Source organism: Trichechus manatus, unplaced genomic scaffold, assembly GCF_000243295.1.
Source record: "Trichechus manatus latirostris isolate Lorelei unplaced genomic scaffold, TriManLat1.0 scaffold00113, whole genome shotgun sequence".
Classification (NCBI taxonomy): Eukaryota; Metazoa; Chordata; class Mammalia; order Sirenia; family Trichechidae; genus Trichechus; species Trichechus manatus.
Genome location: NW_004444049.1, coordinates 4,923,751 through 4,943,300, shown reverse-complemented (window position 1 = coordinate 4,943,300; position 19,550 = coordinate 4,923,751). Strand labels below are relative to the sequence as shown.

Genomic DNA, 19,550 nt, shown 5'->3' with positions numbered 1-19,550 from the left:
CGCGCTGCAGCCCTCCGCGCCCCCTATCATGCCCCGGGCCCGGGCGGTGGCCTCCGACGCAGCCAGGACACCATGCCCGAGGGCGGCGACGGCGGAGAGGTGCCCGTGCTCATCCCGGACGGCGAGCCGCTGCGCGAGGAGGTACCGGCGCTGGCAGAAGGGCCGGAGCCGGGTCGGGCCGCGGGGAGGACGGTGGGCGAGCCCCGGGAAGAGCTGCTGAGGGGAGTCCCGGCGCCCCTACGGCCGATGACGTCATCGGGGCAGCCCTGTGTCCTGCCAGGGGTCCCGGTATCTAGGGGCCCGCGTGGTGGCAGGGGTGGGGCGGCTGGGCAGGAAAGGGGGGCGACTCCGCCCCCGGCGCCCCTTCTTTCAGCCTCGCCTGTCCTGTGACGTCAGCACCTGGCCCCCGCATCCCCATTCCGCAGCGTGGCCCACAGGCTGCCGTCACCGCCTGGGCCCGGGGTCAGACCACCAGTCCGGCCCCTCTGCTCACGAGGTGCTGGGTGGCACCTGCATTGCAGCAGCAGCAAGGTTGGGGGGGAGGGAGGTGGCGGGAAGGAGGAGGGGAGCAGGAAGGGAGGTGCCTCTGGTACCCCTCCTTCCTCCCCCCCTCCCTCAGCGAGGCCTGAGGACCCATCTCGCAGGCGGGGACCCCAGGATGGCTCCCCCCCAGCCCTAGCCAGGAAGACGATCTGCAGGAGTTGGGGGGAGGGCCTGGTTGGGGTGCTGGCGGTGATCAGGTGGGAGTGGGCCTGTATGTGTGACTGGGGGAAGGTAGTGTGCTTGTGGGTGTGTGTGACTTCGGGTGTGGGTTCCCCACACCTGTGTGGACATGTGTGCCTTCTAGCCAGGTGAGGGTCTGGGGGGGCCCTTGGCCTGGGTGCGCTGGTAATGTGTGCGTGCATGCCGTGGGCGGGTCTCTTCGGAATGGAGGCCGGGTGTGAGTGGCACATTGCAGTGGGTGGGGTGGGGTGACCGGTGTGCGCACTGTGGTCAGGTGAGGGTCTGGCGTGTCTCTGGGCTTCAGTTGATGTGAAACGTGTATGCGTGTGTGTGCTTTGTAGGGTGTGTGTGTGCATATGCACTTGTGGACATTGTGCTGTGGCTGTTGGGGTTTGTGCCCTGTGGGCAGGTGAGGGTCCCACATGTCTTGGATGAACAGGCAGGTGTACATCCTGAGTTGGGTAGGTCTGTCATGAACACATGTCTTGGGGCACCTGATGAGTGGGGGGGGGTGTGACTGGCCATGGGGTCAGAGTGCTGGTGTGCCCCTGTGGTGAGTAAACTGCCATGGGCGGGGGATGGGGGGTACAGGCTGCCCTGGGCTGGGCTGGGGGTGGTTCCTATCCTCTTGGGCCTCTCAAGGCCTGGTGGGGCCGGGTTGGGACAGGTGGCCCCTTAACACACCTCTGCTGTTTCCACCCAACTCTCTCTTCCCTTCCCACCTTTTGACCCATCCCTGCCCCACTTTCTTTCTCCGTAGGCACCTAGGGGTGAGGTAGGGGCCAGGTTGGCAGCCCTGCTAGGGGAAGCAGACTAGGCCCTCGGGGCCAAGAAGTGTCCCCTGCCACCCAGCAGCTGTCTGTCCCACCCCCTCCTTCAAGGCAGATGGGGAGTGGAGGACAGCCCTCCATCTGCTCTCCACAAGACTCACACATCCCCCGCTCCCAGCTCTTCCTTTTTCTCACTTACTTAAACGCTTCTCCCGAGTCTTCTGCCAACCCTAGTGGATGCAAGCGACCAGAGGAGGTCACAGGGTAACAGGGACAATATTTATTCCCATGGCCAGACCCTGTGCTAAGATCTTCACACATGATCTCGTTGAATCCTCACAACAGCCCCAGTTCACAGATGAGGAAATTGAGGCCCAGAGAGGATGAGGGACCTGCCCCAGCCATACAGTAAGTGGTGGAGTCAGCACCAGATCCTCGGCAGCTGGGCTTCAAAGCCCATGTGTTCACCCCTCCAGCCTCTGCCACCCTGGCCCCCAGACCATCGGGGCCAGGAATCAAGGCCTAGAGATGGCAGGGACATGGCCAAGGCAACACAGCAAACAAATCAGGGGTAGAGCTGGGACTAGAACTCAGATTTCTCAGTGCTGCTCTGGGGTCCTTCTGTCTCCTGGCAGAGATGGGTCTGGGTGTCCTAGGTGCCCTCGGCTGAGGATGAGAGAGCACAGTGCAAAGGCGTCAGGCTCTGCGTGTGAATCCTGCAGCTCCGCTCTGAGTTAGCCAGAAACGGGATCCCTCGGAGCCTCAGTTTCCTCCTCTGTAAGGTGGGGAATCCCAGCACCCTCTTCTACGGGGCAGGCCCCTTCCTGACGCCGCCTCCCCCTCTCTGCCCACCCCGCAGCAGCGGCCCCTGAAACAGTCGCTGGGAAGCTCCCTGTGCCGCGAGTCGCACTGGAAGTGCCTGCTGCTCACGCTGCTCATCCACGCCTGCGGCGCCGTGGTGGTCTGGTGCCGTCTGGCCACGGTGCCACGGCTGGTCCTGGGCCCCGAGGCGGCCCTGGCCCGTGGGGCCGGGGGTCCGCCGCCGACCTACCCAGCCAGCCCCTGCTCCGATGGCTACCTGTACATCCCGCTGGCCTTCGTCTCCCTTCTCTACCTCCTCTACCTGGCTGAGTGCTGGCACTGTCACATGCGGTCCTGCCAGGCACCCCGCACGGACGCCAACACAGTGCTCGCCTTGATCCGTCGGCTGCAGCAGGCCCCGCCCTGCGTCTGGTGGAAGGCCACCAGCTACCATTATGTGCGGCGCACGCGCCAGATCACCCGCTACCGGAACGGCGATGCCTACACCACCACGCAGGTCTACCACGAGCGGGCCGACAGCCGCACGGCCCGGGGCGAGTTCGACTACTCGGCCCACGGGGTCCGCGACGTCTCCAAGGAGCTCGTGGGCCTGGCCGAGCACGCGGCCACGCGGCTGCGCTTCACCAAGTGCTTCAGCTTCGGCAGCGCCGAGGCCGAGGCTTCGTACCTCACGCAGAGGGCTCGCTTCTTCGGCGCCAACGAGGGCCTGGACGACTACCTGGAGGCCCGTGAGGGCATGCACCTGAAGGACGTGGACTTCCGCGATTCCCTCATGGTCTTCGCCGACCCCCGCAGCCCGCCCTGGTACGCCCGCGCCTGGGTCTTCTGGCTGGTGTCGGCCGCCACGCTGTCCTGGCCCCTGCGCGTGGTGGCGGCCTGCGGCACGGCCCACGTGCACTACCAGGTGGAGAAGCTCTTTGGCGCCAGCTCGCCCCCTCCCGGGGCAGTGCCCAGTGGGCCCCCGCTCTCCCGCGTGGCCACGGTGGACTTCACTGAGCTCGAGTGGCACATCTGCTCCAACCGCCAGCTGGTGCCCAGCTACTCCGAGGCCGTGGTCATGGGCGCTGGGTCAGGCGCCTACCTCCGTGGCTGCCAGCGCTGCCGCCGCTCCATCAGCAGCAACTCGCTGCCCCCAGCCCGGCCCAGCGGGCCCCGCCTGCCCTTCAGCCGCAGCCGCCTCTCGCTGGGAGCTGGGGGTCGGGCCACGCCGGGGGTCTTCCGTAGCCTGAGCGGGGGGCCGCTGGGGCGCCGCGGGGAGGACACGGAGCCCCTGGAAAGCCCGCCATGCTACGAGGACGCTCTTTACTTCCCGGTGCTCATTGTCCACGGTGACAGCGGCTGCCAGGGGGACGGGCAGGGGGCGCTCTGACACCCCCGGCCCCCAGAGTGGCCCCTCCCCACCATCCCACCATGGGCTTAGATGCTCAAGTAATTATTGTCCAAAACAGGAGGGAAAACAGACTAGCCGCACACATGGGGTGGGTGGGTGCGGGTCCTTACGCAGTCTACAACGCGGTCACCTAGGGACATTGGGGGGATGGACAGGACCTCAACTGAGTCTATGAACTGTCCCTGGCATGGATCTCCCCACCACCATCATGTTCCACCCACCTGATGGCAGATGGTCTGGTGAGGGGGTCTCTCATGCTGGGCAGAGGAGGAAGCCTCCAGAACGCCTGGGATGGGAGAGGAGTCCTGGTGACAGCTGTGGCCTGCATCAGAGGACTGCCTGTGGGCTCTTGCCTGCTGTGGCTGAGCCCTCATGCAACCCAGAAGCACAAGTTGGCGGTTTGGGGCCATGTCGAGCTGGGCTGGTCTCCCTGAAGCTGAAGAGCTGGCGATGGGGGCCCTGCAACCTTGGCCCACTGCCCACCAAAGTTATCCCTGCTCCTCCCCTGATGCACCCCTCCCTGCTTGCCCTCTCTCTCCCTCGGGGACAGTTCCCATCAGACCCTGTGGGTACAGCCCTCCCCCCCCCATCAGGAGCCTGATTCTTGGAGCACAGCCTTCTCCCCCACGGTTTCCTCTGCTGCCCACTGCACTCCCACATGCAGCTTCTCCTATAGCCTGGGCTCCCTCTCAGGGCCCTGCCGCCACCCCATCTCCCTGTCTCTGCTCAGCTTATCCTCCCTCCCGAAGTCCCCTTCCGCTATGTCGCCCACGCACATACCTCCAAGCTTTGTCTTTTCGTCAGTCCGGGACTTTTCTGCTCTTCACATTCCTGATGACCCCAGGGCCACAGGGCATCCAAGGGGCCTGGCCTCTTGGACAATGCCCTTGCTCCTCCGTGGGGGCCCCTGCTCCTCCCATCAGTGATCAGTGGGCCTGGCCCGGGAGACACCACCCCTCCTCCAGGGAGGAGAGAGTAGTCCCTTCCCTTCCAACTGGGGCGTCTACCCCCTCTCAGGGGCTGGTGGGAGGAAGGAGGCAGAGAAGAAGCCGCAGATAAAATAAAAGGTATGAAATGGAAAGTGTTCTCATGTGCATCCCTGAGGGCCCAGGCCACCACGGCCATCTGGGCCAGCGGTGCCATGCTGGGTTCTGGGAGGGAAGTGGGACTCCCATGTTCCTAGGAGTGGCGTGAGCTGAGAGGGACTCTCCCTGCTCATCCAGGGACTTGTAAGGCTCAGGTCTGAGTTTCTCTGAGCAGAAACCAGCTGACCTCACTCCCGACTCTGGTGCCTGGGTCTGGGTCATTTGTAAGGCATTGTCTTTGGTGGCCCCTTCTCCAGCTCTGGGGGGGCTTCCACTCTGCTGCTGGGGGTGCTGAGGACCAAGGGTAGGATGGCTGGTCTCCACAGTGGGGAGAAAGAGCTGTGGCCTGTGGCTCAAGTTCAGTTCCCCTGGCGGCTGTTGGTGGTATCGGTCTCAGGGGGTGGGCCCCAGGGAGGCTGGATGACACAGAGCTGGAAACACCCAAATCAGGACAATCTGACATAGCGATCCAAGAAAAAATGACAAGGCCAAAGGGAGAGCCTCACTCGCTGAGGGAACCCAGAGAGGTTCCTGGAAGTGGTATCAGCGCACGTACAGTTGTGCAGGGTGTTCCCTGCTCAAGGGTACTAGGCTGAGGGGCAAGTGTAGTGGACTGCAGCCTGTGCTCCACTCCCCAAGCCTGGCATGCTGCGTTCCCTTGGAGAAAGGACACCCTCTTCTAATTTGTGCAAAGGGGCCATAAGAGCTAGTGGTGGCCCTGGAAGGGTGCTGAGAGTGGGTGGGATTTCAGAGACGGGGGAGAGGGTGTTCTGGGCAGTGGGAGCTGCCTAAGCAAAGGTCTGGAGGCAGGGCATGTGAAGCAGAACAGTTGATCAGTTTGAAGAGGAGGTAATAGCAAAGAGCTATGGAAGGTTGACAATACCAAACCCCAGAATTTGTGTTTAAACTGTGGCAGACTGGAGCCACGGAAGGTGTTTGAGCAAGGCAGTAATATGGTCAGGGTTGCATGTTAGGATATTTAGCAAAAGTCCAAACGTCTGCTGGTCACGTGGAGGGGTGGGGCTAGAGACCAGAGCCTTCTCTGCCCATCAGCTTCACTGCCTCACTTCTTGAGGAGAGAAATCAATTCTTTGTTTAGAAGCAACTTGGGTGGAAAACACTACTGCATTCAGGAAGACCACAGTGGGCAGAGAGCGTCAGTGTGCTGACTCCAGCTTCTGCACAAGGAAGATTTTCCTCTTCCATCATCCTGCTCTAACCCCATAGCCACCAACTGCCCACTTGCCACTACCCTTGCCCCGCCTCAATAGCGGAACCCCAGTTTTTGTTTTTTGAGATGACAATAAGCCCAGCTAAAAGGCACATGTACAGTTTCCCTTGCACATATGATATGACTACGTGGCTTAATTCTAGGACTTGAGATATAAGCAGAGGTGTTGGAAGGGATTTCAGGAATGCTCCTTGAAATAGGAATGATATTTGTATAGGCTCTTTGTCCTCTCTTCTTCATTCTGCATTCAGCCTGGAATACAGTCGTGATCATTGGAACTTAAGCAGCTATTTTGGATCAGGAGGTGATCTTGAGACTTGTAGCCATGGGCTACGGATAGCAGAGCAACAAGATAAAAGAACTTGGACTTCTGATGACACCATGGGAGCTTCCATATCATCCCTGCTTTGCCTGCTCCAGACTCCAATGAGAACAAGAAATAAACTTCTAGTTTGTTTAAGCCACTATTTTTTCTTGCTCTGATACTAGCAGCCTGTGAATTACCTATTGCTGCCTGACAAATTACCTCAAAACTTAGTGGCTTAAAACAACAGTTATGATTATTATCTCTCCTGGTTTGTGTGGGTCAAGAGCTCAAACAGGGTACAAGGGGAACGGCTTACCTCTGCTCTACGATGCCTAGGGGCTAGAACCATCTGAAGACTTGTTCACTCACATATCTGGCAGTTGATACTGGCTGATGGCTAAGGGCATAACTAGGGCTGTTTGCTGGCACACCCACTCATGGTCTCTTCCTGTGGCTTGTGCTTCCTCAGAATACGGTGGCTCTGTTTCCAGGGCAAGGGTACCAAGAGGGTGGAAGCTTTGTGACTGTGGTGCGATAGATCACTTTTGTGTGGTCTTTCTCGCCACGGTCTTGTAATTCCTACTCAGATGACTGTGCGGGACTGTGCAGGTAGGGTAATTGTGGCCCACTAAAGGTGTTGGTATCCAGCTAGGCTTGAGGTGAGCTATCCTAAAGGCAGGAAAGAGAAGATCCCACCACCACCAAGGAAGAAGAGCCAGGAGGGAAGAGCGTGTCCTTTGGACCCGGGATCCCTGTGCTGAGAAGCTTCTGGAACCAGGAGACAGAGATAGTAAGATCTCAAGAAGTGATGGCAGAGAAATGACGGCAGGAGAAGGCGTGGTGGGCTTCCTGGCCCATGGAGCAAGAAAGCTGAGTGCCTTTGGGCAGGAGACTTGCTGGTGGAGTAGAGTGCTTCTGGGCACTTATTAGCAGAGCTACAAGAGCTGTGTAACACTTGCCCAAGCAGGGCAGAGGCTGAGGGCCAGAGGGGCCTGCCTGTGGGCACGGCTGGGAAGAGGCTGTCCTAATAGAAGAACCGTATCCTGAGTGTTCCTGAGCCTGAATAGTAACCTGTTACTTCCCTAGTAAACCACATGATTGTGAATATTGTCTGTGAGTTCTGTGTGGCCATTGCAATGAATTACTGAACACAGCAGAGAAATAGGGAGCGTCGGGGAGGAACAGTCATATCAGAATTGGTAAAGATGACAGAGAGAGGAGGCATGTCTGACCTTCATCTCATAGGAATCAGCCTTGGGCTGTTGATCTGGATTCTCCTTCCCCGTTGTGAAGTTAGAGGAGGTCAGACAGCCCCCGTGCCATTTTTACAGTGATCTAGCCTCAGAAGTCACACAGGATCCCTTCTGTCACATTCTGTTGGTCAAGGCTATCACAAAAGTCCACCCAGTTACGAGGGGTGGGAACATAAGACCGCACCTCTGGATGGAGGCTTGTCAAAGTCACATTGTAAGAAGAGCACGTGGGAAGGGAGACATATTAGTGTAGACGTCTTTAAAAAATATATCCAGCCACTGAGCCCAATGCCATTCCTGATTGGCATCTATGGAGTGGTCTGCGAAATGAACACCAACCTTTTTAAGATGCTGGTTTGAGGAAGTAGGGAGGTGGCATGTCATACGTGGACCTCCTGGGGACAGAGTGAGCTGCTCATGTCATTTATTGGGGTCTTCAGGCCCGTGGTAGGTTAAATATGGCCACGAATGCTTTGCAGTTCCTCCCAGCAGGAGATGGAATCTATTTCCCCACTCTTTAAATTTAAGCCGGCCTTGTAACTTACTTTCACCGATAGAATGTGGTGGAAGTGAGGCTGTACAACTTCTATGATAGGCCTCAAGAGGCCTTGCAGCTTCCACTTTTGCTCTCTTGGAACCTTGAGACCAGGCTGTGAAGATGCCCAGCCTAGCCTGCTGACACACGAGGCCACACTGAGGAGAACCAAGGCCTCCAGCCAAGAGCCAGCACCAGCTTCCAGACATGGGAGTAAGGCCATCTTAGACACTCCAGCCCTAGTCGAGGCTCAGATGACTGTAGCTGCAGGAGTGACCCCCCACGTGAGGCTGAAAGACAAACCAGCAAGCTGATCTTAGCCCAAATTGCTGACCTACACAATGGTGAGAAATAAGAAATCCTTGTTGTTTTAAGCCACTTAGTTTTGGGTTCCTTTGTTACGTGCAACAGATGGCTGATGCAAGGCTCTGGACCCACTCCTATCTCATGATGGAGGGTCACTGTGCCTGCCCAACCTGGTGGAGAATGGAACCAGAAACCCTAGTGTTTGATGGCCAGCTCCCATCTGAGGTCCCCTGATGTCTCGTGTTCACATGTGCAGTCTCTACTGGAGCTAACACCAAGCCAGGATGTTCTATTCTGAACCATCCCCAAAAGGAGAGTTAATGCCTGCAGAAGGGGCAGAGCTATGCTCCAAAATCCCAGGGGCTTCTGCCTCTGTCCTCTCATTAAAGCCTAACACAGGCTACACGTAGCCCTGAAGAAACCTGGCACCCAGTTTCCACGCTCCCAGCTCTGCTCCTCTCTCAGTCTTTTTCATCTCAGTAACTGGCTCCACCCTCCACCCAGGTGCTTAAGCCACACACCTGCCTGGCAGTCTTTTTTTTAAGCTTTGCATTATGTACAAGTTCAAATATCACAAAAGTCAAGATACTGGTGCAATGAAGGCCCTTGTACTCAGCATCCAGTGCTATGGCCTCCATCCCCTTTTGACCACTCGTGTGTCATCCGCACAGCCCCCCTACCCTACTTCTTCCTGCTCTAGCTGGATTACGTTCTGTCTAATCTTTTGAGTTGCTATTGTCAGTTTGATCCCATATAGATAGCTCTTAAAAGAACACAATACTCAAGGCAGGCATTCTTACTGTCTCATCATTTATTATTAATTATTATTTTTATTATTAATTACAAATGGATACTCCATATTACACACGCACACACACACATACTTTACCAGCTACCGGCACGGTGCCTAGTCAATATGTGTGAAATTAATGATTCTTCCTTACCGTGTTGTTGTTAGTTGCCTCGAGCTGATTCCGACGATGGTGACGCCATGTTAGAGTAGAACTGTTCCACAGGGTTTTCAAAGCTGTGACCTTTCAGAAGCAGATGCCAGGCCTGTCATCCAAGGTGCCTCTGAGTGGGTGCGAACCTTCAGTCTTTTGGCTAGTAGTTGAAGACTTAACCGTTTGTGCCACCGAGAGATTCCTCTGAATCAATGATTCTTGACCTCCTACCGACACCTCCAACATCATGGGTTTAACTAGGTCCTGAGGGCCACTTACACTCCAACCTAGACCAGCCAAGAAAACTTTCCATTGGTTGGCCTCACTTGAGGTGGAGTCTTTCTGATCCCTTGGTTAATGGGCCCAAGAAGGGTTCCCTGGAAGGTATATGCTGCTCCTCAACCCAAAGCAAACCATGTGGTTTTTTGTCTCCTCCTGGGATCCAGGCCCCAGATCACTGGGTCCCTAGAGCTCCCCTGAGGTGGCAGGCCCCTGCACTTTTTGCAAGTTTTATCTTCCCTTTTAGGCCACATCTGCTGCCTTCTGTCCTCCAGAGCCCATCAGGATGAAGTCATTGATGAGGAAGTCCAGGTGCAATCTGGAAAGGTAAAGAGTCCGTCAAGGACAGGGAGGGCCAGGCATTAAGCCAAAAGTTGGACATATCCCTGAGTCAGGATAGGGAAGGTGCCTCTGCCTCTGTTGGGTGAGCAAAGGCACCCAGGAGACAAAACGCTTCCTGAAGTCAGAGTCAACAGAAATAAAGCAGACAGATCGACTGGATTCGTAACTGCAAACCAAGTGCCGGAGGCTGTACTATGTCTGTTCCAACGAGAAGTTTCTGTCTAGAATGTTAGCTGAAACCGAATCAGCAAGTTTTCAGTAACTCATGGTCCTATCCAAAAGACAGAAGTATTTTTTATTCTCTTTGACAGCTTTTTGAAAAATCACAAAACAAATACACCATCATTTTAAAAGTCAAACAATATGGACACATACAAAGCTAGGAGTCAGAGTTCCCCTCTCCCACCACTTTGCTAGGTCTGTTTCACTGGCCAAACTGGAAAACCACGTAGGGTGGTGCTAGGGCTCCCCAGGCTTAAGATGAGGATGGGTTAGTTTCCGGGACTCTCCCAGCAGTGGGTGTAAGGGAAACTCTCCAATCTATATCTTCAACCTGGACTTCTGTTTTGAGCTCCAGGCTTGGGTCTCCAGTTTCCTTCTTCTTTTTTTCAATTCGTTTTATTTTTTGCTGTTGTTGCTGAGACTATACACAGCAGAACATACACCCATTCAACAATTTTCACATGTACAATTCAGCGAATTACATTCTTCAAGTTGTGCAACCATTCTCACCCTCCTTTTCTGACTTGTTCCTCCCCCATTAACATAAACTCACTGTCCCCTAAATTTCCTTTCTAATCTTTTGAGTTGCTGTTGTCACTTCGATCCCATGTAGATAGTTCTTAAAAGAGTACAGTGCTCCAGGCAGACATTCTTTACTAGTTAAGCTAAACTGCTGTTTGGTTTAAAGACGACTTCAGGGGATAGTGTTGGTTTAAGGTTTAAAGATTATCTCAGGGCAATAGTTTCAGGGGTTCCTCGAGCCTCAATGGCTCCAGAAAGTCTGGGTTCCATGAGAATTTGAAAATGTTCTACATTTCCCCCCTTTTGGTCAGAATTATTTTGTAGAATCTTTGATCAAAATATTCAGTAATGGTAGCTAGGCACCATCCAGTTCTTCTGGTCTCATAGCAAAGGAGGCAGTTGTTCGTGGAGGAAATTAGCCTCACGTTCCATATCCTCCTCCTATTCCTGGCTCTCCTTCTAGTTGCCTTTTTGACCAATCCACTTGGATGAACATCAAACACTTCAAACTCAACATACCTAAAACTGACCATATCATTTCTCTCCCCAAGGTGGCTTCTTCCCCCAGGTTTCCACCTCAGGGAGTGGCACCACCTGGAAGATGAGCCAAAACCCAGTGTGGCCCTCATTGGTCTCTTCCTCTCCTTCATGTTCAGTTAGTCAGTGGGTCGTGTTTTTGAATCTGCTTGCCAGCCATCTCTCAGGTTTGCTCTTTTCCCTCCATTCCAACTTTGCCTCTGCCCAGGCTCAGGCCACCATCTTGTTATGCAGGCCTGGGCAGTGCCCTGAGTGATCTCACCATAGTCACTCCTGTATGGGTACTTCCGCATCTCTGGCCCCTAGTGGAGGGTCTGATACATAGTAGGGTCTCGACAAATACTGGATAAATGAATGAACAGCTTAGTATTGTAGTGGGATTTCCACTTGACCTTTCCTCCTATGGGTTACTTTTGTTCCTATGGGTCAGGAACAAATATAGGAACACTGCATGTGCCTATAGTGTCCTAAGTTATATATGGAGGAACCAGGAAAACAGCCTTTGGCAGGTACTCTGAGAGCAAGTCCTGCAGTAGAGGGCCTAGTAAGGCAGAAGATAAAATCTACTTGTTATTTTTTGTTTATTAGTGAGCGAAACTAAAAGGTGCCAACCACTGCAAAGACCTCTTTAAAGTTTTAAAAAGCAAAGATGTCACTTTGATGATTTGATGACTAAAGTGTGCCTGACCCAAGCCTTGGCCTTTTCCATCACCTCCTATGCATGTAAAAGCTAGACAATGAAAAAGGAAGACAGAAGGAGAATTGATACATTTGAATTGTGGCGTTGGCGAAAAATATTGACTGCACTGTAATGTGGGACAAAGAGCTTGGTTTGGCCTTTGTCTCTGGTTATAATCCTTGGAATTTGCCAGCAGTGGAGGTGCCTTTAAGTGCAAAGACCACATCAGGGATTAACTTCAGGAAGGGAGGGAAGCATGATGCAAACAATCATGAATATTCATTGATTCTATCAATCATACATGTGAAATGAGGCCCTGATCATTGACTATGCATGAGCCAATAAAGGCCTGGGACAAGAAACTCCTGGGAGCTTTTGGATTAATGATGCACGTGGGAGGACCACACACCTCTGGGGACATGGCATCCCCGGAGACAGGAAGTTCCACATGAAGACTCCCTCCTGACCCAAATGAAGACTCCCTCCTGACCTTGCCGGTGCATCCCTTCCCATATATCCTTTTTGTGTTTGTATCCTTTCTTTGTTGAGTTAGAGCAGGCCCTTTTCCAGGCATTGGTGAGTCATTGCAACAAATTATCGAACCTAAGGGAGTAGTGGGGCTGGCTGGTTTAAAGTACCCGGAGTGGAGTGAACTCCCTACTTTGCGGCTAGTACCCACTGACCTAGCCCTGGGCGAGAGAAAGGGCTGTATGGAGCAGCTGGGGTCTGGACTGACTAGTGAAGGGAAGCTGAGAGTTCGCTGGACTGATCTGATACCATGAATTGGTGTCAATAGAAGTGTGATCCAATGCAATGACTCTTGACTCAGAGAAGCATGGAGTTTTACAAGAGAAAGGATAAATGGGCAAAGGATTCTGGATGGTTACTTTGGTCATATTATCTATAAATCAAAATAAGCTGCTTCCTGTAAATAATAAACAAGCTTCATTAGGCAACACTTTGTGTCTTGTGTGTACAGCTCGATCATACCGCATGGGCGAAGCACCACGGACTGGTTGATGCCGTTGAGTGGCATCCGCATCCTAGCAGTCTTATTTCTGCTTGGAATTTTGGGGCAACCTGAATGTGCAATGCATGTGGACTACCAAAAGAATGAACAGATCAGTCTTAGAACAAATACAATCAGAATGGACCTTAGAAGCAAGGATGGTGAGATGTCAGCTCACTTACTTTGGATACATCTGTCAGGAAAGACCAAAATGTAGAGAAGAGGACATCATGTTTAGTAAAGTAGAAGGTCAGAGAAAATGAGGGAAATTCTCAATAAGAAGAATTGACACAATAGTCACAACAATGGACTCATATATCAATGATCTTGAAGATGGTGCAGGACTGGGCAACACTTCATCGTTATACATAGGGTCTCCATGAGTCCATCCGACTTAGCAGCAACCAACAACAAGCTGGTGGATCTGTTGTTGGCAGCCTTTCCCTCTCTTATCTAACAAAAAGGCAGGCACCTGACCCAAAGGAGGCCTGAAGTCCGGCTGCCTGGGTCCTCCACTTACTAACTGGGTCAATTTGAGCAAGTGAGTTAACTCAAGGTACTTAGGCAGGTGCCTGCAATTTCCTCATCTGTAATTTGTGATGAGGATAGCACTTACTTCCCGGGGCTTGTTATGGATCTTAAGTGGGTTTATACATGTAAAGTCCTTAGAACAGCACTGGGCATCTAAGTGTTTCAAGCGTTCATTATTATTGTTGTTCAGCACCAAACCCTACCCCATTCACAGCAGCCAGGGCACCAAAGTTGCAGCCTGGTGCAGAAACAATCCCATATTCTCCAGGTCTGCGTTTGTCAAGAGGTGGCTGTAGGCAAGGTTGGCACTTGACCTCCAGACTGTGCCCAATGCAGGACTAAGGGTGCCTAGCGGGTGCTGGCACCAAGTCCGGCTCAGAGGGTGTTAGTTCCTCCCTTAACTCCCTGGTCTGCCCCAATGAAGTCTCCTCCCAGCACCCAGTCTAGGGTGGGAGTGAGCAGGCAAATATTTTCAAATAAAGTGGTGGGCGCGGAGCTAGAGGTCTGTCTGCCCGGAGACACTGTAGCCATCTACCCGCGGTAAGCGCTGTGACTCTCAGCTCCCACAGGAGGGCGTCTGAGCCAGAGCACACAGCTGCCAAACACGCATTACCAGGAAAGATGGCTACACTTTGCAGTGCTAGGAATGCTGCGCTCTCCCCCTTGGGAAACAGGATTCATAGGATGGTTTGCGGACCAGGACATCCAGTCACCTGCGAGGGGAGTCGGTAGATATTTGGCTAAAACAAATATTTAATAAATTAAGAAATTATTTATTGCTCAGTTGCACGCTTTGGGAGGCGCAGTGGTGTTTCATCTCGTTCCGTTCTGCATGGGGTTGCAGGAGTCGCCGCTGACTGGAAGGCAGCTAATAACAACAGCATGCTTTTGGGGGGCGGAGGGGAGGAGAGGGCAGTGAGGCCCCGTTGCCTGCAAGTCCACGGCGCCGACGGCAGGTGGCGTCAGAGGCCCGTTCATCGACGCCATTCGCCGAACTCCCGACGCCGTCTGGGCTCCGTCCAGAGAACTCGGAATCTGAACAAATGGAAGCCACGGGTAGAGGAAGGAGAGAGAGCGCCTCGTCGACATTCAGCGACGTGCCGGTCAGGGATGAGGGGCTCGAAGGACTCGTGCGTCTGGGAAAACCCAGACTGCGGTTGGAGACCAGGGCCCAGAGGAGGCGGAGCTTGCACAAGAAGGTGGAGCCTAAGGTGGGCGGGGTTATGCGTTCGCAGGAGGCGGAGCCTGAGAAAAGAGGTTACTCTATGTTCTCTGCGTGGGCGGTCCTCGAGCTCAAAGCCCGCAGCAGGGGATGCCCTGGGTGGGCGGGGCTTACAGGGCCAACTAGGAACGGGTTTGGGTTTTTTTAAGTGGGCGGGCCCTGGGGCTTAGTGTAGGCGGGGCCATGACCTCAGTATGAAGGGAAAGTGTGTTGACCATAAGTGGACGGAGCTCTTCCCCTGGCAGGTCTGGGGCGGAGCCCCTGCGATTTTGGGAGGACGGTTAGGGGGCAGGGCTTGTAGCTGGGGGCGGGGCCTGAAGAGGCGCGTGAGGGGAACGTGGACACTCTTGGAGGGTGGAGTTTGCCTCTACTCTGGGACAGAGTTGGTATTTCTGCGGGATTCCCGGCACTCGTGGACAGTCTTGGGCTGTTGGAAGGGGCAGAGCTTGTAGTTGTTAGGCGGAGCATGCTGCGGACTCTGGGCGGAGTTAATACCTCCAGGGAGCCAATCTCTCCGCAGGCCGCTCTGAGGAGGTGGGGCTTATACCACTGGTGGGCGGGGCCAGCGGCGCAGGCCTCGGCGGGGCTGTTGGAACAAATAGTTCTGTGGGAATCTCTGAGCTGCTTGACAACAGTTAGTGGGCGTGGCTCGTAGCTCCGAAAGGCGGGGCTGATAGCTCCCGAGTCAGCCTGGCTGGGCCGCGCCAGTATGGGCGGGGCCTGAGAGCCCGTAGGCGGAGCCTGCGATACCGCCCCGGCTTCGGCGGAGCTGGGCTCGCGCAGGCGGGGGCTCTGCCCTGGGAGGCGGTCTGTTTAGGCCCGCACGCAGCTCCGCATCTGGTGCTCATTACCGGATGACAAAGAGCCGGCTCCGGGCCCCCTTCCCCACTCCGATCCTCCCCTCCAATGGCAGTGCATTTAACTCTTTCCTGCCCTCGAGGCGTCCTGGATCCTCTACCCGGGGTCGCGGGAGGGAATCCTTCCCGTCCGGACAGGTTTTGTCACCCTCCCCTCAATGCTGCGCCTGCACCTTCTTCCAGGACTCAGGCGTCTGGGCTGCCCGCGACCGCCACCCGCAGCCGGCAAACCTCCCCGGTGGCGTTTCCGAGGTTAAAGGCTTGGGCAGGATCTGGCGGAGGCGTCTGGTTTGAGTTAGGGAAACGTGAGAGCGGGTCCGCGGGCGGTGCGTAGCGTTTCCTCCGCCCCCTTCGCGGTGGCCCCCGGGTTCGTCCCCAGCTCCGGCCCCTCCTCTCCTGGTCCCCTGAGGCCCAGGCCAAGCCCTCCAACCCCGGCCCAGCTCTTACGGCCGGAGGGTGGCGTAGGACTCTGGTATGGGAAAGGGGCTCTGGGCTGCCCCTCCTCGCCTGTCCGGGTGGTCGTAACGGCCCTGCCCCGTCCTAATGAGAGGCCCCGGAGAGGCTGCAACTGAAAAATTACAGGGGCAGTGGGAACCGGCCCCTCCCCCGCCCAGGTCCCGCCCCTCTCCCCAAGGCTGTGAGCACCGGCAGGGGAGGAAGGCTGCCGTGTCCCCCCAGGCTGGATCTTTGAACAGCCCCTCCTCCAGCTCCTGGGACACCTCAGCTCTGAGCAGCCTGAATTCTAGCTCATCCGAGGTCTCCTGGGTTCTCTCTGTCCCCACACCACCCTCAGCCCACACAGAGAAGAGCAAAGTGTGGCCCAGAAGGGAAAGTCGTGCTTGTGAGGCTGCTGGGGAGTTGGAGGTGGGATCCCAGTCCGGGGTATTTCTCCCCGGGTTCCTTGTTCTCCTATGCCCAGCTTGCTCGCCTCTGGCCCTCACCTTCTCCTCAGACCTCTCACAACACAAGGGGGTAGTAGCATCCTCGGGTGACCTTGAACCCCAGCCTCCACTTCTGGGCCGCCTGCGGGCATCGGAAGGGAAGTACTAGAAGCAAGTTAGGAGAGTCTCACTCACTAGCCGGCCCCTCGCTCGCCATAACCCTAGGTCCAGAGCCTGCCTTTGGCCCCTGAGCCCCAGTTTGACTCCAGTCCAGCAGAAGCCCTTATTCCAGAACCTTCCCCCAGATTCATCCCCACCTTCTCAGAGTTTCGGTTAAAAAAAAAAAAAAGGAAGAGATACAGATTCTCATTCCAAACCACCACTCCTGGACTCGCTGTGTGACCTTGGGCAAGGCTATGCCCTATCTGGGTTTCTGCCTCCCCAAGAATCTCTGAAACATACCCTCCCTCAAGGGGTCTTACCTTACTTCCTTGGGGGCCCAGCCACGCTGAAGGAACACCCCCTCCTTTTTCCTCTGTCCTCTCTGACCCTCCCCTCAGGCACCAATGGGGGCCAGGAGCTTTGGGTGAGATTGGCACCCCGTTTATTAGAGAAGACCCCAGCACCCACCCCCTGAGGTCCTGGGGGCCTTGGCCTCTGCTCTGTCATGAGCACTGGGCCGGGAGCAGAGTTCCCATGAGTCAAGTCATGGCTGATGGGAAAGGCGCCTGGCTGGGCTGGGGGAGCAGGCAACCCTCTGTCCAGGTGGGCGGCCCCCATGGGTCCCTGGTGCAGCCTCAGCCATGTGTCCAGCGCACACCCCTTCCCCCTACCCTGCAGAGGGGGGCTGTACCCCATCACACGCTGGTTCTGCAGGTCTGCACCCCTGTGAGGCTGCCCCGGGGCGGTGCGGGTTCCATTGAGCTCTTGCTCCCAGCATGGGTGACCCAGCGATAGCAGTCAGTGACACGCTTGTTAGGCGCATGGGGGCCGCAGCGGGTGCAGTACACAATGCCCAGTGCGAGTAGGACCACCAAGAAGATGCACGTTGGCACCAGCAGTGCCACCAACAGCCACCGGTCATCCCTTGGGCTGCGACCTGCTAGACTGGCCTCCCCCAGGGCTGTTGGGGCTGCTGTGGGGGCCGCTGAGGGCAGCCATGGGGCCAGCCTGGGGTCAGGGGCACCTTCCCTTGGGACTTGAGGGGCTTTGGAATGGGGGTGTGTAGGGCTGCTGGGTGAGGTCTGGTTAGTGGGGCTCTGAGAGGGCAGGGGAGTGGGGAGGGCAGGGGGCTGGGTGGCAGCAGGCACAGGGGACTGGGAAGCATTGGTCAGAGGGGGCTGGGCAGTTGGGGTAATGGGAAGCTGGGTGGCCTGGGCTCTGAGCACCATAACATCTGGGGTTTGAGGGGGTTGATGGGCACTGGGCGTGGTGACCAGAGGGGCATGGTTAACTGGAATTCGAGGCAAATGAGTGGTGGTCTGGGTATCAGTGACCTGGGTGTCTTGGGCTATGGTGGACTGGTGGGCAGGTGGCCGTGCTGGGTGAGTGGCTGAGATAATGGGGGGCCGGTGGGCAGGGGGCTGTGCTGGGTGAGTGGCTGAGATGAGGGGGTGCTGGTGGGCAGGGGGCCGTGCTGGGCGAGTGGCTGAGATAACAGGGGGCTGGTGAACAGAGGGAAGATCTGGATAGTTGGCTGAGATTCTGGGGAACTGGTGGTCAGGGGGTGAAGCTTGGTGCGTGGCAGGGATCATGGGGGGCTGATGGGCAGGAGCCAGGGGTGGGTGTGTGGCAGAGATAATGGGGGGCTGGTGGGCAGAAGGCAGTGTGGGGCGCATGGCAGAGATCACCACAGGCCGGGTGACAGAGAGCACTGCCGAGTGGTAGGGGACTCGGGGCGCACTGAGTGGGGGTGGCCAGGTGGGCCCTGGGTAGGGCCTCTGAGGCTCTTGGGCCTCTGGGAAGCTTGGTCTGTAGACCAGGCCGAAGTCAGTCAGCTGTGTAGGCTCCATCCACGGCATCCCCGGCATCTCAGTCCAGCTACCATCAAAGGCCTCCCAGGCCTCATCTTCATCCTCCTCATCCTCCTTGTCATCCAGTAACTCGTCCCCAAGGCCCTGGGAAGCCCTGGCACCCATGGCCCCCGCAGGGCTGCAGCTGATCCCATCGGCTTCAAGCTCGTGGCCCTCGCTGCAGTAGCACTCAAAGCCACCGACATAGTTGACGCACATCTGCTGGCACACTCCGGCGATCTGGCACTCATCGGTGTCCACGCAGCGATGTGGCTCGTCCTCAGCGGGTCGGAAACCCAGGCGACAGTGGCAGCTGTAGCCTTGTGGCCCACCGGGCTCACATTGCTGCTCACACGGGGCCTGGGCGCAAGGGTCCTCGCAGCTGCGCCCATCCGCTGCCAGCCGGAAGCCCTCGGAGCAGCGGCAGGTCACGCGCCCATCTACCTCCTCCACGCACTGGTGTTCGCAGCCCCCATTGTCCGGGCCGCAGCCAGTTCCTGGGCACACAGGCCCAGCCCGCGACCAGCCCACGCCACCCTTGGGCTGCTTCACACAGAGCAGAGAGGCACCCCTGCCCGCCTGGCACTGCACGGTGGCCACGGAGCCGAAAGGCAGCCACTGGAACTCGGTAGAGACCAGGTTGAAGGGCGTGGTGTAGACGGCTGGGCCGGCCTGGCCCGCCTCCTCCGGCAACGCCCGGCAGGCGCCCTCGAAGCCGAACTGGCACAGGTAGCCATCGACGGCCAACGTGCACGAGCCCTCGAGCCAGCGATGCTCGCCACTCGCCTCCAGGGCGGCGCAGCGCTGGGCCGGGCAGGGCCCGCCCGTGGCTGGCAAGGCCCAGTTGGTGAAAGCCGTGTCCTGGTCTCCCGTGGTCCACGTGAAGCCGCGTAGGGGGCGCTGCGGCTGGCACTGCCGCGGCTGCCGCTGCAGCCCGATCCACAGCAGGCGGCCGGCGGGGCCGGCGCCCACCAGGCTGTCCACACGCTGCGCCTCCTCGTGGGTCCGTGGCGTGGCCAAGTCGCCCCCCAGCTCGCGGCAAGCCCGCCAGGCCTCCAGGAAGGTGCGGCGCTGCGGGAAGAGGGCGTAGC

General features: G+C 56.6%; 2 protein-coding genes across 2 annotated transcripts in view; one reads left to right on the top strand and one right to left on the bottom strand.

Moving 5' to 3' along the window:
* The first annotated feature begins 6 nt into the window (after positions 1–6).
* On the top strand, positions 7–4,256 carry TMEM151A (transmembrane protein 151A). The gene is made up of 2 exons (XM_004383703.1): positions 7–141; positions 2,353–4,256. The coding sequence occupies exons 1-2, from the start codon at positions 73–75 to the stop codon at positions 3,682–3,684; spliced, it is 1,401 nt and encodes a 466-aa protein (XP_004383760.1). The 5' UTR covers positions 7–72; the 3' UTR covers positions 3,685–4,256.
* Positions 4,257–17,304: 13,048 nt separating this feature from the next.
* Positions 17,305–19,550, bottom strand: part of CD248 (CD248 molecule) — a 10,612-nt gene continuing 8,366 nt past the window's right edge. The window contains exon 4 of the mRNA XM_004383903.1: positions 17,305–19,549. Coding sequence (XP_004383960.1) covers positions 17,305–19,549 — 2,245 coding nt within the window. The remainder of the gene's footprint in view (position 19,550) is intronic.

Bases quoted from the DNA above. Each gene is read 5' to 3' on its own strand.
- TMEM151A (XM_004383703.1), top strand. From the start codon at position 73: ATGCCCGAGGGCGGCGACGGCGGAGAGGTGCCCGTGCTCATCCCGGAC. The intron at 142-2,352 runs GTACCGGCGCTG...CCCACCCCGCAG, and splicing joins GCGAGCCGCTGCGCGAGGAG to CAGCGGCCCCTGAAACAGTC.